Source organism: Montipora foliosa, chromosome 1 (assembly GCF_036669935.1).
Source record: "Montipora foliosa isolate CH-2021 chromosome 1, ASM3666993v2, whole genome shotgun sequence".
NCBI classification, from domain to species: Eukaryota; Metazoa; Cnidaria; class Anthozoa; order Scleractinia; family Acroporidae; genus Montipora; species Montipora foliosa.
Window position 1 is genome coordinate 45,338,356 of NC_090869.1, and position 22,653 is coordinate 45,361,008.

Sequence of the window (22,653 nt, forward strand, 5' to 3'; positions counted from 1 at the left end):
TCATTTTTACCAACAATAATTCAGTTGAGTGGCCCTTTTTATAAGCCCACTGGTGAGGATGGCCAAGAGTATGTTCCAATCCCGAGTTGGCAATTCGCTGAAAGATAGCCGATTCAGAAAGACTTCCAATAATGCTTGCAGTAAAACCTTTGCAGGCTGGGTGACAATGATGGCATAATGTTCAGGGTAACAGATTGATGTTTATGCAAGAAGTTCACTTTGTTTCATGACCTGTTTTCACGGCGTGAAATATTTTCACAGTGACTGTGACCTTTTTCACGGCGTGAAATATTTCACGGCATAAAAGGAAAACAACACTCGCATTCCATTAATTTTTTACAATTTCATGGCCAGGACTGTGAAAATAGCCATAGCGTGAAATTTGGATAAGCCCCCTTTTTGCGTGGAGGGTCACATTTTATTCTGAATCAATACTACATGTAGGTAGATTCTAGTCAGCAGATTACTGAGCTGCAACTTATTGGTCTGCAGATTACTGGTCTGCAGAGTCCAGTCTGCACTTTACACTTGCCGGTTGTGGATATCCATTTATGAAAGATTAATTAAGTCATGCTGCTGAAGACTAAGTTTTGGTGATGTTGTAATCCAAAAGAGATTTCAGTATTCACTATAATTGTATTCCGATCTGTTGTTGCTCAACTTAATTGTGTTTTTCTGATTTTTTAGCCATTTGATGGGTATGTTCTACAGAACAATCAGGATGGTGGAAAATGGAATCAAACCTGTGTAAGTATCTTAATGACTAACCACTAATTAAGGCACTACGTCAGATAAATTTGGACACCTGCAGCAAGATTTTGTATCCTTCAAAGAAACTCACAAAAGTTGCTGTGTCTTTGCATTGGTACTACCTTGCATGGTACAAGACAACATTGTGATTTTTGTTGTTGCGCAAAAGTGTTCTACTAATAAAGGTTTGGACTGCAAATTACGCAGATCAAATCAAACACTGGGCGATGATGTGAAAGGAAAGCTAGAGTAGCTGAAGGAAAAAAGTTCGTGCAGCACAGTAGAGAACCAGCAAACTCAACCGTGCATTATGTAATCCTCTGTCTGTCCAGACTTGCTTCCCTAGACTTGCTTATTGTTGTTTCAAAACAAAAGTAAGACGTTTACAATTTAAAAACACAATATTTCTATTTAATGCTTAGGTGTGCAATAAAAGACAATAGACACACCTTGGGTGTAAACAAGGGGCAGGGAATGTACTGGCAAGGGGCGGATAATACCCACCACCGGTATGGACCACCGGGTGAGGGGCCTCGGCAACTAGCCGAGGGGGTGCCTCATGCCTGTATTGCAAGGCGGGCATAGTTGCTGGCATAATGTCCTGGGGCCAAGTCCCAACCCAGTCCAGCAGAGTAACAATATGCCCTCTCCCTAACGGGGCTTCAGCACCTAGCCGAGGGGGTGCCTCATGCCTGTATTGCAAGGCGGGCATAGTTGCTGGCATAATGTCCTGGGGCCAAGTTCCAACCCAGTCCAGCAGAGTAACAATATGCCCCCTCCCTAACGGGGCTTCAGCACCTAGCCGAGGGGGTGCCTCATGCCTGTATTGCAAGGCGGGCATAGTTGCTGGCATAATGTCCTGGGGCCAAGTCCCAACCCAGTCCAGCAGAGTAACAATATGCCCCCTCCCTAATGGGGCTTCAGCACAGGGCTGAAGGGGTGCCGCAGGCAGCAATTCCCCGCCCAAAACGCCGAGATAGACGACGAGTGCCCTGCGCGAAGCCCATTTAGTGGTTTTGCTCCCACTTGACAGGGAGAAAGAATGACCCCATCTCTATGAGTTGCAATAGCGAAAAGCGAACATTGCCTGCCCAAAGGGTGAAAGGAGAGAACCCACGAGTGGAGATAGGGGTCACCACATGAGCATAAAGAACGCAAGCCAATGGGCATCGCACAGAGACTGGAGGGGGTAGGACCCTCGCACAAAACATTTGGCTGGAGGGGATAGGACCCTCATGCAAAACATTTCTGTCTAAATACTTATTAATCGTAGTATGACACAGCCTTCTCAAAATATTTTTGGGGAGCAGGTCATAAGGAAAGTGGAGACGGTTTGGCGCTAAAGGCACCAAAGCGAGTGCCCAAAGGACACAAGGTTCTAGGGGGGTCTGGGGGCATGCTCCCTTAGGGAATTTTTAAAATTTAGACATTCACAGATGCAATTTAGTGCAATCTGGGGGATTTAAAGTGACAAAATTTCACGTATAGGAATTGACACTTGCTTGGAGTCTGATAAGAAATAGTGGAATGTTAGTTAAATAAACATTAAATGTGCACGACGCAAAAAAATATTGGGGACGCAAATTTGTATGTCAAACAAACTTTTTTCAATCTTTTATAATATCTCCAGTGACTTCACGTTCGAGATAGAAATGTGTTGTGTCTGACATTATCTGACTGGAAGGAGACGGTCAAGCTTTCTGAGGAGGTGGCTCATTGAGCCGTCGACCGGCCGGTTTTGAGGAGGCTGATGACTTGAACTTGAAAAGGGCAGAAAGCCCAAAGACAATGTCACAGAAAGCGGTCGAATGGGCCTTGTTTGTAAAAACCAGTGGCCATCGTACAAAGACTGGAGGGGATAGGACCCTCGCACAAAACATTCAACTGGAGGGGATAGGACCCTCGCGCAAAACATTGCTGTCAAAATACTCATTAACCATAGAACAACATGAACTTGAAAGGGGCAGACAGCCCCAAGCGAGAATGTCACAGAGAGCCCCAAAGTGTTGAATGGGCCTTGTTCCTGTTATTTGTTATGTTTTGAATTTGTTTTTTGTTTTTTTCTTTGTTTTTTTTTTTGTTTTGTTTTGTTTTTGGTGACCATGGGTGAAAACGCTATACGTTTAGAACTATACAAAACCATGACATGAGCGGAAAGAACCCAAACCATATGGGCGTTACATAAAGACTGGAGGGGATAAAGTCCCTCGCACAAAACATTTCTGGTAGGGTAGTCCTTTACCATAGACCAAGGTGGACTTGCAAGGGCAGAGAGCCCAAAGAAAGAGAATCTAACCGAAAGCCCAAAGAGGCCAAATAGGCTTTTTTTTTTTGTTTTGGGTCTGTTTTAAGGGAAATATGGCATTAAGCTAAGGATAGTGATTCCACCTATGGCATGTGGTGAACAGAGGAATGGAAGGCGGGTACATCGAAACACCTGAGAGAAATGGGTTGGGGGGGGGGGGGGGATAGCGCAGATCTACGTGACCAAGATTGGGATGGATGCAAACACAATTGCTGGGGCCATAAGTGGAAACACTATAGGTTTAGAACTACACGAAAAAATAAGATAAACTTATCCAAGCAACTGCCATAGTACATTACTGAACGCAAATGTCAATGAGACACTCTAGTGTTCTCAAAGATTCCTGGGGGATTTGTTAACAGGAGGAGCAGGAGGCCAGTGACTGGGGGACTTTACATAGTGTTTCCTTGGGGTTCCTGATGTAAACTTGGTATACATTAGATTTCCAGCGACCCAGAGTTTTGATTAGCCAGTTGGGAATGCCAGCGGCTCCAGCGGTTGTAGCGGCACCAATTCTAAAACTGTGAGAGGCATAGCAGGAACTGTCAATGTTGCAGAGGTTTAGGAGAGTCCTTAAGTTGTTGGTGAGTGAAGTCCGGGTGAGATTGAGTCCACAGGAGAATCTGAAGAGTGGCCGGCCAGGGTCTCGAGTTGCAGCTTGGAGCATATAATCTTGCAGAGCAGTGACCGCACATACGTCTGAGTATGACCTTGCGATAGTGAGCTTGGCTGTCTCCCGGAAAGGGTCAGTTTTTGACTTTTTGATTACGATGTCAAATGAAATAGGTGAAGGATGTTGGGGTGGAAAGAGATGTCGGTTCTAGCAAGATGGGACTGAGGGTCGAAATTGCCATTAAAAAGCCAAAAAATTTAAGGGTAAATGCAGCCCATAGCATAGAAGAGTCAACATCGGAAGACTGAAATGGTTGTAACTTAGTATTGATTCTATGGAGAACCAAAGAGGTGATCGGGTAGCGAGCCTTCTTTGCAGTGCCATGGGAAAGTTTGATCCCCCTCAAAGTTTTGTGAAGGACTGGCATTGCCGAAAAGGTCCAGGGGACAGCCAAACTCAATGTGAAGGTTGTTGATTGCTGCCAGATAAACTTTAATTGTGCCGTAAGAGACTGTGTTGGACAGATGAGTAACAAAATGGATCAGGGTGGACTCGTGGGCAGGTAGAAAAGGGTGTTGGGGGGAAATGAGCTTGTGGGAAAGGCAGAACTGAATGAAATGGCGCTCACCGGTGGAATATGTCCGACGAGTTGAGGTGGCGATGGACTTGAAGATATAGGTGGCGGCCTGTACGGTCAAACCTTGGTCAGGAAAAGAGGGATCGGGCATGGAACTGGCGATACATGTGGTGCAAGCCGGCGAAAGCGGGACATCTGAAATCGAGACAGGCTGTCAGCAATGCCATTGTCGACTCCAGGCACATGTTTGGAGGTAAAGGTAAAGTAGAAGAGGAGGGTTTAAAGAATGCGGAGAATTCGGGAGCTCTTAGTGGATAGAATAGTGACGGTTGCTTGGTTATCGCAACGAAAACAAATTCTCCTATTGGCCCACATGGGGCCCCAGAGCATGCAGGCATGGTAGATAGGGTAAAGCTCCTGCCAGGTAATGCTAATGCCAGTGACAGGGTTAAGGTGGTGACCTGGAAGCCATGAACCTTGAGACCACTGATTATCGAAAAAGGCTCCAAAGCCAATAGAACCTGCAGCATCGGTATAAAGATGGATATCAGGGGATTGTTCGGTGAAGGGGGGGAGAAACAGACTGACCCCATTCCAATGGTCAAGAAAAAGTTGCCACATGACAACATCTTTCCTGAACTCTCTGTTAAGGTAAATGAGTTGCCCAGGGTTGGAGACATTGTGGGTTAGGTTGATTATGCGTTGCATGAAGGGGCCTCCGGGTGAGATAACCTTGCAAGCAAACTGTAAAGACCCAATGAGGGACTGGAGATCGCGCAAAACACAGGCCCTTTTTGAGGACCATGTGGAAAGTAGGGTGCGGGTCCGTATTAACTTATCCTCAGGAAGCCGAGCTTGCATTTGGACAGAGTCAAGGGTAATTCCCATAAACTCCAGAACTTGGGTGGGGTGTTTCAAACGAAATTTCCTTGAAAAGCTGCGAAAAGCCAGGAATTTCGTCAGAAATCACTTGCATTACACTGTACTTTTGCACAGTACTGTAACAGGTAAAGAATGCTGCTGAACAAGAGTATAATCCACAGCCATTCACTGACAGTGAAAAAAGTTAAGTGGGAGGCTGTTTTCCCTTGACTGCTTTTTCAAGACACCAGCAGATTTAAATAATAACCTGGCCAATGAGTCTTGGTGTCACAGGAGCACATAACTTTTGAGCCATCAATAGTGTGCTCAGTGGACTACTCTGTCATTGCTGATGATGTTCATTATTCCAAAGAGCATTCTGTGCTACTAACAGGAATCTTCATCCACTTCCAGATAAAGGAAGCCCTCCTTCAATTCAACTTAACTGAAACTGTAATCGTCCTGAGAAGGACTGTTTTTGGTGACAATGTGAGATGTTTTGATAATCTGAGAAGAAGTCATCCTCAGGGGCAATTGATTTGTGCTGTGTCAGTTAATCATATAAGCACTCATGTCTTTGACCTAATAGGTTAGTTAGTAGAAACAAGATTTAATGGTCTGTCAAATCAGTTGTGAAGACTGAAATCAGGCTGGGAAGACTGTGATTGGTACATCTTCCAGTGAAGGTCTGGAGCTCTGTCATTGTTTCATGTATGTGTTGGATTTGTAAATAAGCTGTTTGTGTGGTGCCGGTAGTGGAGTCTGTTCTAAGTTAGTAAATGTGCTTTCTAGTGTGCACCAGTCAACAAAGTAGTCACACCAGGAGCACAATCCAAGCAATGATGGTGGATTATCAACAACAGGAACAGCATCAGCAGAGCAAAGGCTTCTGGGTAAATACAGCTCACTCACTCTGATGAATTAACACAACAATGCCTAATAGCGCAACTGTCTTTTTTTCTCTCTTGTAAGAACAGAAGGGAGGGGTTTGAGAGGTCATTCTTATACAGTACATACACCTGTAGTCCTCAAGGTACATGTAGTGTGGAAGGCGGCAATTGTGCATTTAAAACCATTTGGGTGTGTTATCATGGTCACACTGGTCGTGGGGAAGTTGTAATGGTGCAGTATTGGTATCTGTCCATGGGGGTTTGGTGAGAATGTGTTGGTGCAGGAAGAGTAGCTGCAACAAGTTGAGAAATTATCAGTATTGAGACAATTTCATTCACTTCCAATACCTGCCTTATCTAGAATTTAATCTTTTCCCACTTCCCTTTCCCACTCCCCCTTTCAATGTTGACTGTTTAAGTTTGCAACATTTTGTTTGTCTTGCTAGCAACACTGATAAGGGGGCAGGGAGGGTGCAGTGTGAGAGATAGGTAAATTAATAACGCCCCAAGAAGGTGAAGTTTCTCCACTACATATTTTTGCAACTTGTTGCCAGTCTGGATTTGAATCCTATAGGGAAATTTTCAATGTAGAAAAGAAGGAACTAAAGAAACAATAGTTAGATATCATATAAGCTCTGAAACATTTCAGAAGTTTTCACCTGAAGTGCAAAGCACATTGTACCGAACACAAAGGGATATTAATTATTGACATATGGTGGCATTGATTTTCAAGTGTTTGGACTTATCATCGCTAGCAGAAGACTCCGTACCAAATACTAAAGCAAGCAAAGTATTTTGCTTCGCAGATCTGATGCTCTGAAAGTTGCACATGGCTCATGATTTATTATGTAACACAATACAATTTATTGTGTTCCTTGGTGGCGTCAATGGGGATGGTGGCGTTACAGTTGCAAATCGTATCTTCCAGCAAACAGCACAATTCAAATACTAATACTTTCTTTTCTACTCAATCCAATACATTACCAGATGATTCATAATAAAGTTCACACCGTTAGAAATCCTGTACATATCGTCTATTTCATTTGCCAATGGTCTACCATCGCAACAGCAAGAAATATGATATCATATTATTTTCTCAGTGAAAAGTTGTGGTAGACCGTGTAGACCGTTTCATATAAATGTCATAATGTGTAGCCGGTTCAATTTTGTTCACTTTTGTATCTCAGTGTAAAACAAATCTTGCAAAGGATTTAGCACAATCGGGTGGTTTCTTTTTATCATTGTGCTCAGTCGGTCATTCCAAAGAACATGGAATTAGCCTGTACCCGACACGTCACTTAGAAGACTTGCTGCTAAGCGTTAGCAATCCCTTCTCTGGAAGCAGACTAACCCAAAAGCAATAAGTAATGTTACAAATGGGCCTCTATGAAAACGTAACTTTGAAAAACAATGTTTGCTAAGAATTGATTTTTCGGAAAGTGGATGTTCCCTTTAAATGGCATGCAATCACGGTTAAAGGAGAGGTAATGTCTCTTTCTCATAATTATGTAAACAACAGCTAATTTTGTACATGTTGCATGTGTTTGAGATGCCATGTGTCGACCGAAATATATTTGTTTAAGGCAAATTACCTATTTCAAAATCGGTTCCAGGATATTTCTAGCGTACTGCAAAAAGCGAAAGGATGGAAATCACACCTTTTTATGTACCAAATTATGTGTATTTTCGACTTCACTCACAGAAAGCAGTGAAATGGCTTCAAATTGCGTCATACTGAAACCCCGCCAAAATCCACTTTATTGGTGGCCATTTTCCATTCACAGCAGATCGGAGAATGAAACCTTTTTTTTCGAAACACCATATTAAACGCAAATTATTATACGCCTTCCTGTACCAATGAACAAAGTGACAGTATGGTAATACAGTGACAACCAACTCAGACAACAAGTTGCAAGGTTGTTGAGACACTTTCATTAAAAAACACCTTTTGTAGCTTCCAATACCTGCTGTATCTTGAATTTAACCTTTCCCACTTCCTCTCCCCTCTCCTCCTTTCAATGTTGACTGTTTAAGTTTGCAACATTTGTTTTGTCTTGCAAGCAACACTGATAAGGGGGGAGGGAGGCTGCAGTGTGAGAGATAATAGGTAAAGTAATGCCCCAAGAAGGTGAAGTGTCTCCACTATTTTTGCAACTTGTTGTGGTACCGGAGGTGGGGTGGGTGGGGGCAATGGGTCAGCTGTGTTCAGGTACGGAGGTGACTTGGGAGTGGAAGGAGCGTGCTTTGAGGAGAATGATGGGGATGAAGGGTCATTTTCATCCTCGTTGTTGCCAAAGCATTTGCTGTTTGAGCAATGAGGCAGATGGGGAGGGGTATCTCTTGGCACTTCGTAGCAAGGTCCAATAGTACAACAGGGAAAATTGGACCACCATGAAGATCTTGTTGAAGGAGTTCAAATTCAAGATCTTGGATGGCTTTTTCTGCAACAGGATTCTTGTTTCAATTTTTGATTCTGCCTATTTTAATGGCAATTCTTTGGTCTTGAAGGACTGAGTTCTTGTCAATGGCCACAAAACAAGGAGCAGCCAGAGGACCGTCCAATGGTCCCATTTCAAAACACAGGCTGATCAGTGCATCGCAGGTGCCCCTTGTTGGGCAGGAAATTTTCGCAGCCGTTTGCATAAACCCGGACGAAATGTCTAATAAGTATATCGCAGACCCAAAATCATACAGGCCTAGAATCTCTGGACTCGATTGGAGATTTGTTATCATTTACGTGAGACCAGTATGAACTACATGTAACACTGGTACGAGGGTTTCTCGTCTCAGTCGACCAACGAAGTCACTTAGACCAGCGTGAGTTCATTGTCATGCCAGTCTCATGTAAATGCAAAAGAAGAAATGTAGAGGCCGATAAAAACTCATGCTAGCCTGAGTTTGTCCCAGTCTCATGTAAATACCCCCCAACTTCAGGTGGTGGCTCGTGAGGTGACTAAGGTGGTCACTAAGGTGAACGTGCAAAGCGGTGAAAAGGCTGTCAAGGAGTTGGCAAGGGACGATGATGCACGTATGTAGGCACCAGTGTCTGAGAACAAAACAGCTGTAAACCATCAGAAGCAATTGTAGTGACATTAACATAAGGTTTTACATCTTTAATATTTGCTCACTTCATAAAAGTTCATGTTCTCACTCATATGCATCTGGTGAGATGGGCATGTTCACGTAGGTGTGCCATAGGCCAGGGCATTCCACCTGGTTGGCGAGCTAAGCGACTGTGGTAGTGAATGGGAGTTTTGCTTTTCCCGAGAGGGTGCTCTGGTCAGATGTACGGAGAACCACAGAATCCCTGGTTGGATGAAGCTGCAGACTTGCCAAGTAGGATTGTGGCATTCGGGGGCATTCTGAGTGGCAAATTTGGAGGGAAGGATAGCAGCTCCAGCAGCATGACGAATGGAGGCCTGGTACCTACTGATGATTGAGAGAAACATTGCAACATTTGTACTAGAGGAAAACTCACCAGTTTACTGTTGGTGAGGATACAGGCTGGTGTCTGGATGATGTGCGGGAGCCAAGTGGCTTGACGACTGTGGAGTTTTGCGCTTAAGAACCCAGCCAGCGGCAGGAGCTTATTGGCACGAGTCACGTACAGTGTGGCAGCAATACCTGGAGACTTGACAGCACCATCAGTGATGATCCATAACTGGTTGTCAGGGTGAGGGAGGGTGATGATTTGGCTGGAGGGAAAAGCAGATTGGGCGTGATGAAAAGGTGTAAGGACATCATCAGCCCAGTTGATCTTCTCATAGACTCATGTCATGTAACTAAAGTGTCAAGTGCTGTACGTAAGGCAGAGCACTGGGGTATGACACGAGCTCACACTTTGCATGCAGCAGTAGTAGATGTGGGGTTGATAACAGTTTTTGGGAGCAGAGACTTTGAGGTTGCAATTGAATAAGGCCTGGAATATTTGTTTCCAGTTGGTATTAATCCGTCTGGAGAGTTGGTGCAGCAGTAGAGATCATTGGCAATCTTGGGGACTATTCCTTCATGGATAAGAGCACCAAGGACACAACATATTAGCTCTTCCAGGGTGGTTTCTCTACCTGCCATAACCATCACTGAACAGGCATAAACCCGGATCCCATGGAAGGGAGTGGTTATGCTGCAGTGTTTCATGTGCCAGAGGGATTTGATAAAAGGCACTTGTGATATCTGTGGTGACAATGTGTTTCCACTGAGGAATTTAGCGGAGGGTGGCATCAAGATCGGGCATAAGTGAGGGCTGACGCTTGCTATGTCTGCCAACATGTGCAAAGCAGGTGACCAGGTGGTAACCACTGTTACTTTTTTTTTACCAGGAACGACAGATTACAGTTATGTTGATTTCCTCTGGTTGTTTGAAGACTCCCAGCTTCTCTAACTCTTTAAATTAGTTCTGATGACCGTGAAGCTTGTTCCGGCATATTGAGGGAGGTGGCCCTAACGTTCAGGGGGTTCAACTGCACACATGTTCACCTTAGCTTTAAAGGGGCCCTTAGCATCATTTTACCTTGAATCAGGGAATCAAAAACAGTCTCAAAGTCACTCAGGAGGGAGCTAATGACAACTGCAAATATGGCTGTAAAGGTTTTCTGGGTCAAACCGTACACCTGATGAGAAGCTAGTAACAAGCGGTGAAGGTGATTGGGGTGTCGTCTGCTGATGGTTGACAGCTGGGCTTTGAAGCTGCTCATTATGATTAGGGGTGAATGCTGGGTTGACTTGGCAAAAATGTTCATGGCATCTTAGTGAATAGATTCACTGGTTAAGTTTGGAATTCGAATGCTGCTTACAATGCTGGAAATGATACCAGGAGGGGCCACAGTTCTGAAGTGGTTGTAAGCCAGACGTGATCAATATCGACATGTGGCTCCAATGTATGAAATGAGTCTGGACGTAAACTTTGTGGAAGTTCCAACTCAATGTAGTTGCCAGGCCATCGCGTGGTTGAATTTGCACGAGCATGAAGATCTACAGCGCGACGTGCAGCTTGCTGTGCTGAACAGTCAACAGGCGAGTGGTGTAGGAGAGAGGTACCATCATCAATAGTAATCAGGCATTCAGCAGGATGAACAGTGATGTCATAAAAGGGATAGTAGCAAGGACCTCTACTTCCAGATTTTGCACTTACAAACTGGAACACATGGTTTCCGCGGGTGAGGAGAACTTGGTTGCACCAATGACCTTTAATGGGGAAGATCCATCAGCCTGGTGTGTCGACTGGCCACTCTAAGAATTTCAATTCCTTCAACTCCTAGCTTCTGAAGAGAGGAAAAGTGAATCATGTTACCAGTGGCCCCACTGTTGATGGTGATATGAACATGATGGCAGCCTACGTGTAGCCATACCCTCCCCCAAGAAAGAAAAATGGGAGGAGGGAACATCACAGTAATTTATGCAATTTCTGGAAATAATTGGTATTTCCGCTAACGAGCTGTGTAAACAGTCTTCATATTTCATTGAATTTTGAATGTGTTAGACATATTTCTGTTCTTTGGAACTCATTTGCAAGTCATTGTCCCTTTTTAAGTATATACTGTGTTTTTGAGAGAGTGAATTTAAGGATTATGAGTGATATTTAGTCCAAAGCTAAAAGAAGACAACCTTTGATGTGAACCCAGTCTTGAAGAACATTAATTTTGCAGGCTGCGTTTAATTGTATTGCTTACGGATTCACTCACTTGCCATCAGTTTCAAACTGATTTACATGTATTATTTTACCTAATGGAATATTGTTCAAAATTTGAAAATAGTTACAGATTAATTCTTGTTACAGATTCAGTGAGACTAGTAACATTTGCACTGTAGTTCATGAAATAATTGTTTTTGATATGGACAAAATTAAAGTTATTTAAAATATTGTGTCTAGGTATGTTGCCAGACTGAGAATTTGTTGCTTTAAGCGAAAAGAGTAAAAGAATCAACCTTTACTGTATGCACATAGTTTTTTTTTATGAAGTTGTATGTTAATGATTCATTTTGGTCTTTCCCTGACTGAAAAACAGTAACAGTAACTGTTGAATGTCACAAGTTAAAGGCACTTCTAAGTGCATTGAATTGATAGTTAGGGTCAAATGTGCTGAACTTTCCCTCTCAAAAATAAATTAATTTGTTTTTCGTAATCTGCAGGTATGTTTTTGATGGCAAGCCACCTCATATGAAATCTGGAGAGGTAAATAATTCAATGATAACAATTTTAAGGTATATACATAGTAGTTTTGTATCGTGTTAACAAACTCAACGAGAAGCATTTACAGTTTGTAAATGTGGTTCGCTGCTGCCACAACTTTTGTTTCTGCCTTTTGGTCATTTGTATATACAGTATGTGTCCCAGTATCCGACCACTTCAGTTTAAAAGTGCTATAATTTTTTTCCTCAGCCACAAGAGCTGTGAAATTTGGTCCTGAGGCAATATATTTTGTCTCTGATATGATAAAAACAAGCTTTGCATTTTTACCTTCATTTCTGTGGTGAAATTTGCATTTCTACGGGTGCCCAATTGCTGCCCAGTATCCGACCACAGGAATAATAATGCAATTAAACGCAACCTTCAGGGAGGAAGAGATCTTTTTGTTTCCCTTTGCTCTTTCAAAGTACTTTGGCATTAGCATTTGGAAAATATAAATCGACTTACGAACTGAGTATTGGCCCTTTCTAACTTCTGCATCCGGTAGTTATGCAAAATGCCGTGTGAAAGCAACACTCACAAGGTGAGACTAACTTGTTGAACTGTAGATCGCAGAACCTGTGGAACATGTGGTACCTAGAGAAATAACTGTTTTTTTTTTAAACCTCATGACAAAAACGATGAGTTTTACCTTAATATGACTTAAAAATCGACTTTAAACCAGCCGATTATAGCATTCCATTTCTAGGTATGATCTGCGTATTTGCACCATCTGATGATCTGATTCAAGTCAGCTAATTAACTTATGGATTGCGTGACAAATCACAATAACAATGACCATCTGCTGAATTCTCTGCTTCAGGTGATTATTTGTTGTTGTTCACAAAGGTATTCCGACGAAAGACTTACTATGCCGTAAACATGAATCGAGGAAGGAATGTATCGTTGCTTCAGCTACATGTTTTTCCCTATGTGGAAAAGTTGATATTTTGAATTCACTTTATGCAATTCTTTTCAGCAATAAATAAATGCTCACGTTTCAATTGTATTTATGTGCATGGCCTAGGCCAAGATCAGGGAAACCATCCCACCACCAATGCGCCATGCACCAAATTCTCCTTGTAACCACAAGCGATTGATCAAACCCAGGGTAAGTATACATGTAGCTGGCAATCAGTTGTTCTTAAGTCAAACAGATGCCGTAAAGCTAAAGAAAATAATGCAAAAAAAATAATGACCAGCCAAAAAAATAATGATAGTCCCAAGTAACAACATGAAGAAGATTAGGAAAACTGGAAACATATACAAAAGGAACCTTGCCCACTGCCTTAACATCTAGGTCCCCGTTAACTAAGAACTACGGAAAGGTACTAAAAAAGATATAAAACGAAAATGACAACTGACCGGCAGCAAAATTGACCTGTATGCGGCAAAAAAATTAATTATGATGATGCAAATACGCAGATCACAGAAAGAAATGGCCCCTGAAACACGATATTTGGAGCTTTCACTTGATATTTAACATACATTAATGTGAATCTCATTGTTTTTACAGAGTGTACCATCTGATTTCAATAAAACGGTCATTTTCAAGGTTCCCACTCACGGAAATTGAGTTGTATCACAATACATGTAGCATTACACTGCACATAGATCAAGTAAAGTTTTTTTTATTTAAATTATACACAAACTTTATTGCATTACAATACTGCTTGAAACTATTTGTGCATTTGCCACAGTTCTGAATAGGTGAAACTGCGGATTTAATCTCCAGTTTGACCGAGGTAAAACCTCGTCTACGGTAACCGAAAGCCAGGGTTTCACTTAGATTTTTCCGGTTGATTTACGCGGTGGTGAAGAGAGGATAAGGGTTTTCCTTTTATTTAGGGCAAATGCTATCAACGAAATCTGCTTATTCTTGCGAATCAATTGCATTGATAATTAGTGTGCATATTTGCCGTATTTACAATCTGCGATGGTTGGTACATTCAATGATATTAATAAAATCCCTGTAATAAAAGCATTTCTCATTTTTCTTTTTCCAGCAAACGTCAAGATTTCTAAAAATTGTTCAAGATCTGTTCAATACAGATCGTATAAATTCTATCAACAGAAATTCTATCAAGAAATTTACACGTATTTGAGAAATCTCTTGTCTGTGACGCCACTCATTGAGCGGCCGGCCTTGAAAGATACTCGAAAGGCATTACGATCTCATCAACCGAAAGATGGAAAAAAATAATTAACTTTACAATTAATTGTCAGCCCTTCGGGCTATGTGGCTCTCCATTTGTATTTCATGAGCTATCGCTCTCGCTTGCCTGACAGAAGCTTGAAGCTTAGTTTATTTACGTTTTAACTCGTTAAATTGGCAGAGGCTTGAACTCTTTCTATAGTGTGGTCGTTGAAGCATTAATTTAAGTTAATCTTTCTAATTCAGAGGAATGAGTATTTCTGAATTTCAAGCTCAACTGCTGAATGACCTGCCACGTAATATTTTGAATCAGAAATGATCGTAATTAACACACGACAAGGAGTTGCTTAACAAACTTCAGGAATGCAGTTACAGTTCTTCCCTGGTATAATATTTGAGTCATTGATAAGGTTTAGTTCATAGTTGGAGTTTTTCAACAACTATCCTGTAAACATTTCTATTTGGACAGGACGCAAAATTTGAAGTGTGTTTGATTCTAAATATATCTCCTGTCTGACTGCACTGGCGGTGACTTAAGTTCATCATGATAGCGAAAAAGTTACAAATTATTAAATGTAACGATGTAAGAATTAGGCACGATAGTCATCAACATTCTCTCTTCTCGGTTGTCACGGCGAAATGAGACGAACAAAACAGGCTTTCATGACAGCGTGTTGTCTTGTGTCGGTGCTGTGAAAAACAGTTTACGTATTCATTCTTTACCTTGGGGAGCTAGGTGTGATAACATTAAACAATGCTTTGCAAAGTATCATTATTTCCTTGCGGCACATTACCGCAATTAAATCGGCCGCAGCATTCGGTTGCTTCCAGGGTTGCAGTTTTCGTCCAACCTAGGATAGGCAGTGTAGAGCTGCACCACCTACATTTACTAAGTACATTCTTATGATACATCCTTTTAAAAAAAGATCAATTAAAGCTAACAATGTGTGCAGTGCCGTAACAGTAAGCATGCAGGAGACCAGATTGAGTGGTCCAGGTTCAAGCCCTGGCTGGGTTGTGTTCTTGGGCAAGACACTTTACTCTCACAGTGCCTCTCTTCACCCCGATGTATAAATGGGTAGCGGCAAATTTAATGCTGGGGGTTACCCTGCAATGGACTAGGCTAAGCATCCCATCCAGGGGGAGTAAAAATACTCCTAGTCACTTCATGCTGCAGTAACAGGAGATAAGTGCTGGCCTGGTGGACCACTAGGCTTTTAGCAGACTCAATTTTCACCGCTGGCATGGTTGTTAGTAAGTTGTTTAGCAACGAGCAAAGGGTGACTCGTGATCAAAAAGGAAAAAAGTGGAAAAGAACCTGCTGCTTACAAACAGCAAAAACAAAATCTTGATAGCATATAAAAGGAAGACACTAGACAAGAGCGTCCAAACTTTGGGTCTTTGAATGGTAACTTTGTAAGCTGCATTCAAGTACATTTTGCTGTGGCAGATATGGACCACTGCAAATCGGGTTCCCACGGTGCAAATAACAATGCTTCAGAGTCAAAATTTGTAATTTCTGACGAGAGTGTAAAATAAAACATAAATGCTCAAGTTACAAGTAATTCTATCAACCATTGCCTATCGGTTCGTATGTTTTGCCTATGCAACCCAAAATTTGTCCGGGCAAGTACATCATAAGACGTACTTGCCCGGCTGATGACTTTGATAAAAATGAATATGGATCCCTGGAAAAGTGTAAATATTAGGTAATCATCAAAAAATTCACTCACCTGAACAGAATGGCGCCCTCTGCAAATGCCGTTTTGTTTTGGTGTACACGTACCTCATTATCTGTGAACTAATAAGGGCCTTGCAAAAATTGAAATTATTTTTTAACTGGTCAGATACTGTTGCCAGTCGGATGCTGGGCAACATACGGTAGTTTAACATTTATGTCTAAACCCATTTACAGTTATGTACAGAATTTCTCACTTTTCCGATTTTACAACTGTATACCCGTACTTGATAAATTGCACCTGGCAGAAGTTATCAATGGCTTCTTGTGGAAACAGGTACTGCAGTTAAAATTAAGCAACAGATTTTTTGTGCACTCTTTTGATAAAAAAAGTTCAACCATCAGTAAGCTACAGATCTTGTAGCTTACTGATGGAGAGTACTGTAACCATTGGCAGGTTGAAACTGGTTTGAGCCATCTTTTAAAAATGCTTGTCATCAATAAGTACAACTTTCTACTAAAAGTAATGACATTGTTGCAATAATCAAATCAGACATTAAATGAAGGAATACACAATGTGGACTATTGACTTTCATTTCTATTCTGCTTTAGTGTTATCATGACGATGTCAAAGGTTAAGGCTCTTCATTGAGTGGCATCTTTTTATTTTTATTTTTATTTATGTTTAGCTCGCAAAAAGAAGAGAAAGACGTGAGGAAGCCCAGAAAGGATTGACTGAAGCAGAGGAGGCAGGTGAATGACAAAAAAATTATCAGTAGCCAGCAAGTAAAATAAAGTAAAGCTCCTGAAAAACCCAATCATTTTCAAGGTCTGCATCATCATCAGCTACTTCAATGTCATGTCAGGTAGCACTTACGACCATTACTGTATGTTGCAAAAAGTAAAAGAAAATGTGAGGATTTAAGTTAGAATCCTTAAGAAAAATAAAGAAAAAAAATGAAATTAATGAGAGACTAGAGATTCACAAGGATACCTTACATTTGATCTTGACTCCTTGTGACAAAGAAAAACTCCTAACACTCCAAGAACTGCTCCATACATGTGCTAAAGGTTTGGGTTGTTTCAGTTATGGTAAAACAATGACTCTGCAAAAAAACATGTACTAATTTCTAGTACAGTGTATGTCCCTTGACAGTAAATTAAATAAATTATATAACTTGAAGAAGTAATGCTTTGTTTTTCAAGAAACGAAACCAATTGATCATGTAATGGTCTCCCTGTGCTATTGTACTAAACCTCGTAAGGGCTTGATTGAAGTGATTTATCAGTTTCTCTTCACGGTTTGGAGCTAAGAACGTTACATGGTGTCAGAAGTAAACTTCTGAGCAAGAAGTACAGCAAGATTTCGCTCACGTTTAGTTTAATTTGGATTGATTTTGATGAGATTTAGCGACGAAACCCTCACCAAATATGGACGCCAGCACAAATGACACAACTCTGCCAACAACAAGCAGCAGCACAGCACCGACTTAAAATTCCACACAGCAAGTCTTCACCTCTAATGTTCCGTTACCGACAAGGTTGGAACTTCGAGGAAATCTGGCGAGAAATTGGAAAAACTGGCTGCAAACGTGGAAAGCGTACAAGACAATAACAGGCTTGTACCTAAAACCGCAAGATTACTGTGTCGCCACCTTTATCACCTGTATTGGGTCTGAGGCTATAGAGATCCACGGTGGGTTACCCTTTGCGTCCGAAGCAGAGCACGGTGGCATTGACAAAGTTTTAGAGCTGTGGAACAATTATTGCGTAGGTAAAACTAACACTATTTACGAGCGCTACAACTTTAATAACAGATCACAAGAGCCTGGTGAGACAATCGACGCCTACGCAACTGTAGTCCGCACATTGGCAGACACGTGTTCGTTCGGTACTTTAAAAGAAGAAATGATCAGAGACAGGCTAGTATGTGGAATTTCTGATAATGCCCTTTGTAAAAAGCTACTTCAAGCATCGCAGCTAACACTGGAGAAATGCATGGATTATTGCCGAGCAGCCGAAGCGGCAAATAGCCAGCTAAAAGAGATATCCAGCCATGACCCAGACACTGTAAATTATCTGAATAAATCAAAGAAAGGACAGACTCAGTCAAAGCCACAGTTTCGAGCACAGCCAAACCTTGGAAGAAACGCTGACTTGCCAGGAAATAAGCAAATGATCATGAGAGATTGCAAATATTGTGGATGGAGACATGAGCGTTAGAAAGAAGATTGTCCTGCATTCGGAAAGACCTGCAATACGTGTGGGGGGAAAGACCACTTTAGCAATGTCTGCATGCAAAAAATACAGCCTGGTAACAAAGCCCCTTCCTGCAGCAACCGGTAGCAGAGCAAGCTGAGAGTGCATGAGGTACACGAAGATGCACCAACTTCATCCGAGGATGAACTTTGGGCTCTCTCATTTGCCGGAGAAGTTCATAGTGTTTCTCACAGCAAGAAGCGAATCAGTGCAGTCATAGAAATTGGAAAGAAGACAGTGGAGATGCAGATAGACACTGGAGCATCTTGTAATGTCCTGCCCGCAGTTGCCTCCCAGACAACACAGAAATTCAGACTACAAAAAGAGAACTTATCACTTACTTTAAGTCTAAATTGAGAGTGTTAGGAACAGTAAGCGTCCACATTCGACAGGGGCAGATCCAGCATTTTTTGAAAGTGGGGGCCGAACAAGAATACTAATCAGCGCACCTCAGTAGCACCTTAGGTGCTACTTTGTAGGGGGGTCTGGGGGCATGCCCCCCCCCCCCAAAAAAAAAAAAGATTTTGAAAATTTGGGTACTCTTACATGCACTCTGGTGCAATCTGGAACGTAATGTATCTGGATTCCATATTGAATAAAATTATAAGTTATGGTTATAATGATGCATGTTTTTAGACTCTTCGCTTCAAAGTCACAAAATATATATAATTATATATATAGGCATTAAGATTTTACGTTGTTACAGTCTCTGTAAGATAGGTTGACTGTAGACAAGTATTTCACATCCAGTTTTCTTCCTCATTTCGAAAGGATAATATTAGCGCCTGTAAGTTGAAAGTTTATTCGCACAACTTTGGTCATACTATTAGCGAAAAATCACGCTTCAGCTAAAAAAATCAAAAGCTCCAACAGACTGCTTGCAAAATGATAAAATTATTGTATCTTTTGACAAAAAAAAAATCTCCAACGAACTGAAAGGGGGGGCCACGGCCGCCTCGCCCCCCCCCCCCCCCCCCCCCTAAATCCGCCCCTGTTCGAAACCCATGCAACGATACAGAGTATGTAGCAGAGTTTGTCGTAGTTGAGGATGGTTTCGCACCTCTACTGGGAGCTGAGACAGCACAGAAAATGAACCTCCTAGTAGTCCAGCACCAGAACATCCTGCAGCCTGACCACCAAACACCTGAGATTATCGAAGACAGCATCAATAGTCTGACCAAAGAGCAAGTTCTAGCAGAGTATGCTGACCTGTTTAAAGGCCTTGGCAAGATTGAGGGAAAACTACACTTCGAAGTTGACGAGACAGTCCCGCCAGTAGTAATGCCACCCCGTCGTGTTCCAGTTGCAGTAAAAGGCAAACTAAGAGAGGAACTTGACCGCCTTGAAGGCTTGGGAGTACTTGAGAAAGAGGACAAGCCGACACCATGGGTATCGAGCATGGTTGCAACGCAGAAGCCTAACGGGAAGGTTACAGTGTGCATTGACCCACAGCGCCTAAACCAAGCACTGAAGCGGAGACATTATCCCTTGCCAGTTATTGATGACATCCTGCCCGAGTTGTCTAAGGCGAGAGTGTTCACCAAAGCTGACCTTAAGGATGGGTTCCTCCAGATTCAATTGGATGACGGTTCGAGTAAGCTGACGACTTTCCAGACAGCATGGGGAAGGTACTGATGGCTATGTATGCCGTATGGGATAAGCCCAGCCCCGGAATGTTTCCAGCAGAAGCTTGACCAATGCCTTGAGGGTCTCAAAGGGGTGTACAAAATCGCAGATGACCTCCTTATTATCGGTCAAGGTGACACTGACGAAGAGGCTGACCAGGATCACGACCTGAACTTGAAGAACCTCTTGGACAGGTGCAGGACAAAGGGTATCAAGCTGAATAAGGACAAGTTTCAATTCAAATGCAGCGAAGTGTCGTTCATTGGCCATGTCATGACAAAGGACGGACTGAAACCTGATCCCCGAAAAATTGAAGCTATTGTCAAAATGGAGCGCCCAGATGATGTGCCAGCCGTGCAGAGATTCATTGGGCTAGTAAAGTACCTGTCAAAGTTCCTGCAAGACCTTTCGGAAATGTGTGAACCACTACGTCGCTTGACACATAAAGATGCCAAGTGGATTTGGGGCCATGAACAGGAAGATGCCTTTGAGAGAATTAAGGAAGCTGTTGTCCACGCACCAGTGCTGAAGTATTTCAGTGAGAGCGACCCAACCGAATGCCAAGGAGATACATCCCAGGGTGGACTTGGATTCGTGGTGATGCAGTACAGGCAACCAGTCACATTTGCTAGTAGAGCGCTCACTCCAGCTGAAAGAAGATAGTTGCAGATCGAGAAAGAATTGTTGGCACATGTTTTCAGCATGGAACATAACCACAACTATGTCTACGGCCGCAAAGTCATTTTATGGACTGACCACAAACCGTTGGTCTCAATCTCGAAGTATCAGGACCTAAGAGATTACAGCGCTTGCTACTCCGTCTGCAGCAGTATGACTACGAGATCCGCTACAAGCCTGGCAAAGATATCCTGCTAGCGGACACTCTTTCTAGAGCTTACCTCACAAAGTACGAGCAGTCACCAACCGAAGTAGAAGTGGAACACATCCATGCCACACACTTTCTTCCAGTACCAGAACACCAACTCAAAGAATTGCAGAAGAAGACGGCCTGTGATCAAACCCTTCAAACGCTCAAGAAAGCGATTGTGGATGGGTTCCCTGATACAAAGCAGGAACTCCCAGCAGCCATCCATCCCTACTTCCAACTCCGTGACAAGCTTTCGGTACATGATGGCATCATATTCAAGGGACTGCGATGTGTCATACCTCGGACATTAAGGCCAAGGATCAAGGCGAAGCTGCATGAGTCGCATATCGGCTTGCAAGGTTGCTTAAGAAGAGCGTGAGAAACACTGTACTGGCCTGGCATGAATGCAGAAATCACTGACTTCATCCAGAAATGTGACACCTGCATGGCGTATCAGAGCAATCAACCCAAAGAACCACTAATCTGCCATGAAGTTCCTTCTAGACCGTGGGAGAAAATAGGAACTGATATTTTTACAGTTGATGACATGAGTTACCTGTGCACGGTAGACTATTATTCAGGTTATTTTGACCAACTGTATAGCAAGACAGGAACTGTTATCATTAACAAGTTGAAGAAGCACTTTGCCGCGCATGGGATCCCAAACCAGTTGCACAGTGATAATGGACCACCGTACAATTCTGCAGAATTCAGCAATTTTGTTAAATCGTCTGGAACTGAACACATAACCAGCTCACCCGGATACCCACAGAGCAATGGACGGGTGGAAAATGCTGTGAAAACTGCCAGTACTCTTCACCAGCGCAACAAATGTTCGGTAGGCGCACCCGAACTCAGCTGCCAACAGCTGAAGTACTGCTGAAACCACAGTCCACAGATACAGGGGCAACAAGAGATCAAATACTGAAGAGGAAAGCAAAGCAAACCTATCATTATAACCAACATGCGAAAGAGCTTCCAATCCTTCTGGAAGGAGAGACAGTGCGAGTTGCACCCCAACCTGGCAATAGGTCACAGAAATGGTTCAAGGCACTGGTACAGGACCAAACAGATGTGAGATCCTACAATGTGAGAACCGAAGATGGTAGAATTTTCCGCAGGAATCGCAGACACCTTCGCAGCAGCAAGGAGCCATTCTATCCCTTCGAATGCAATGAACCAGAAATCAGCCCGTCACCTCAGCTGCAGAGAGTTACCTCAGCGAACTTTCCGGACTCCTGTGCAACAGAGTTTCATCTACAAGAGCCTAGCACTGAAACTGTACAACCTGATCAGTCAAGCAAACCGGAAGTTGTAGTGTCTGACAAGCCCCATCCAAACCAGCACAGGATCACACGCACTGGATGTGTTTCAAAGCCACCAAGATGTTAAGATGTATCAGTGGAGAGAACTGTTGTTGAAACCAACTGGACTTTGAAAGAAAGGAACTTTATTTGAGAGCCATGTTCTAGTCAATCGTATAGTTGTTGTTATTACTGGCAAAATTTTCATTTAGTGCCAACTTGTTGGTTTGTTGTTTAGCGCCAACTTAGGTCCATAGTTCAATTTACAACTTGTGTAGATTTTAGTTTCAGTTCTTTTCTTTTTTTTTTCCTTTTACGAAAGGAAAGGTGTAATGGTCTCCCTGTGCTATTGTCCTTACGTCACATGACTAGCAAAATCACGCGCTTGAGATCGTGTTGTTGAAATAAACCTTGTAAGGGCTTGATTGAAGTGATTTATCAGTTTCTCTTCACGGTTTGGAGCTAAGAACGTTACAGATCATACACTAATTTTTCCAAAACGTTACTAAAAGAAGAGATAATAGCTATGGGCCTGTAATTCCCAGGTTGACAAACGCTTCCATTTTTATAAACTGGGGTTAATCTTGAAATTTTGAATATA

General features: G+C 42.5%; 1 protein-coding gene across 3 annotated transcripts in view; it reads left to right on the forward strand.

Annotated features, from left to right (window-relative positions):
* The window catches only part of LOC137999528 (flap endonuclease 1-like), a 125,731-nt gene that overhangs the window by 22,359 nt on the left and 80,719 nt on the right, over positions 1-22,653 (forward strand). For all 3 annotated transcript variants that reach the window (XM_068845315.1, XM_068845332.1, XM_068845324.1), the window contains exons 3-5: positions 688-747; positions 12,126-12,168; positions 16,685-16,748. In XM_068845315.1, the coding sequence (XP_068701416.1) occupies positions 688-747; positions 12,126-12,168; positions 16,685-16,748 (167 nt within the window). The remainder of the gene's footprint in view (positions 1-687; positions 748-12,125; positions 12,169-16,684; positions 16,749-22,653) is intronic.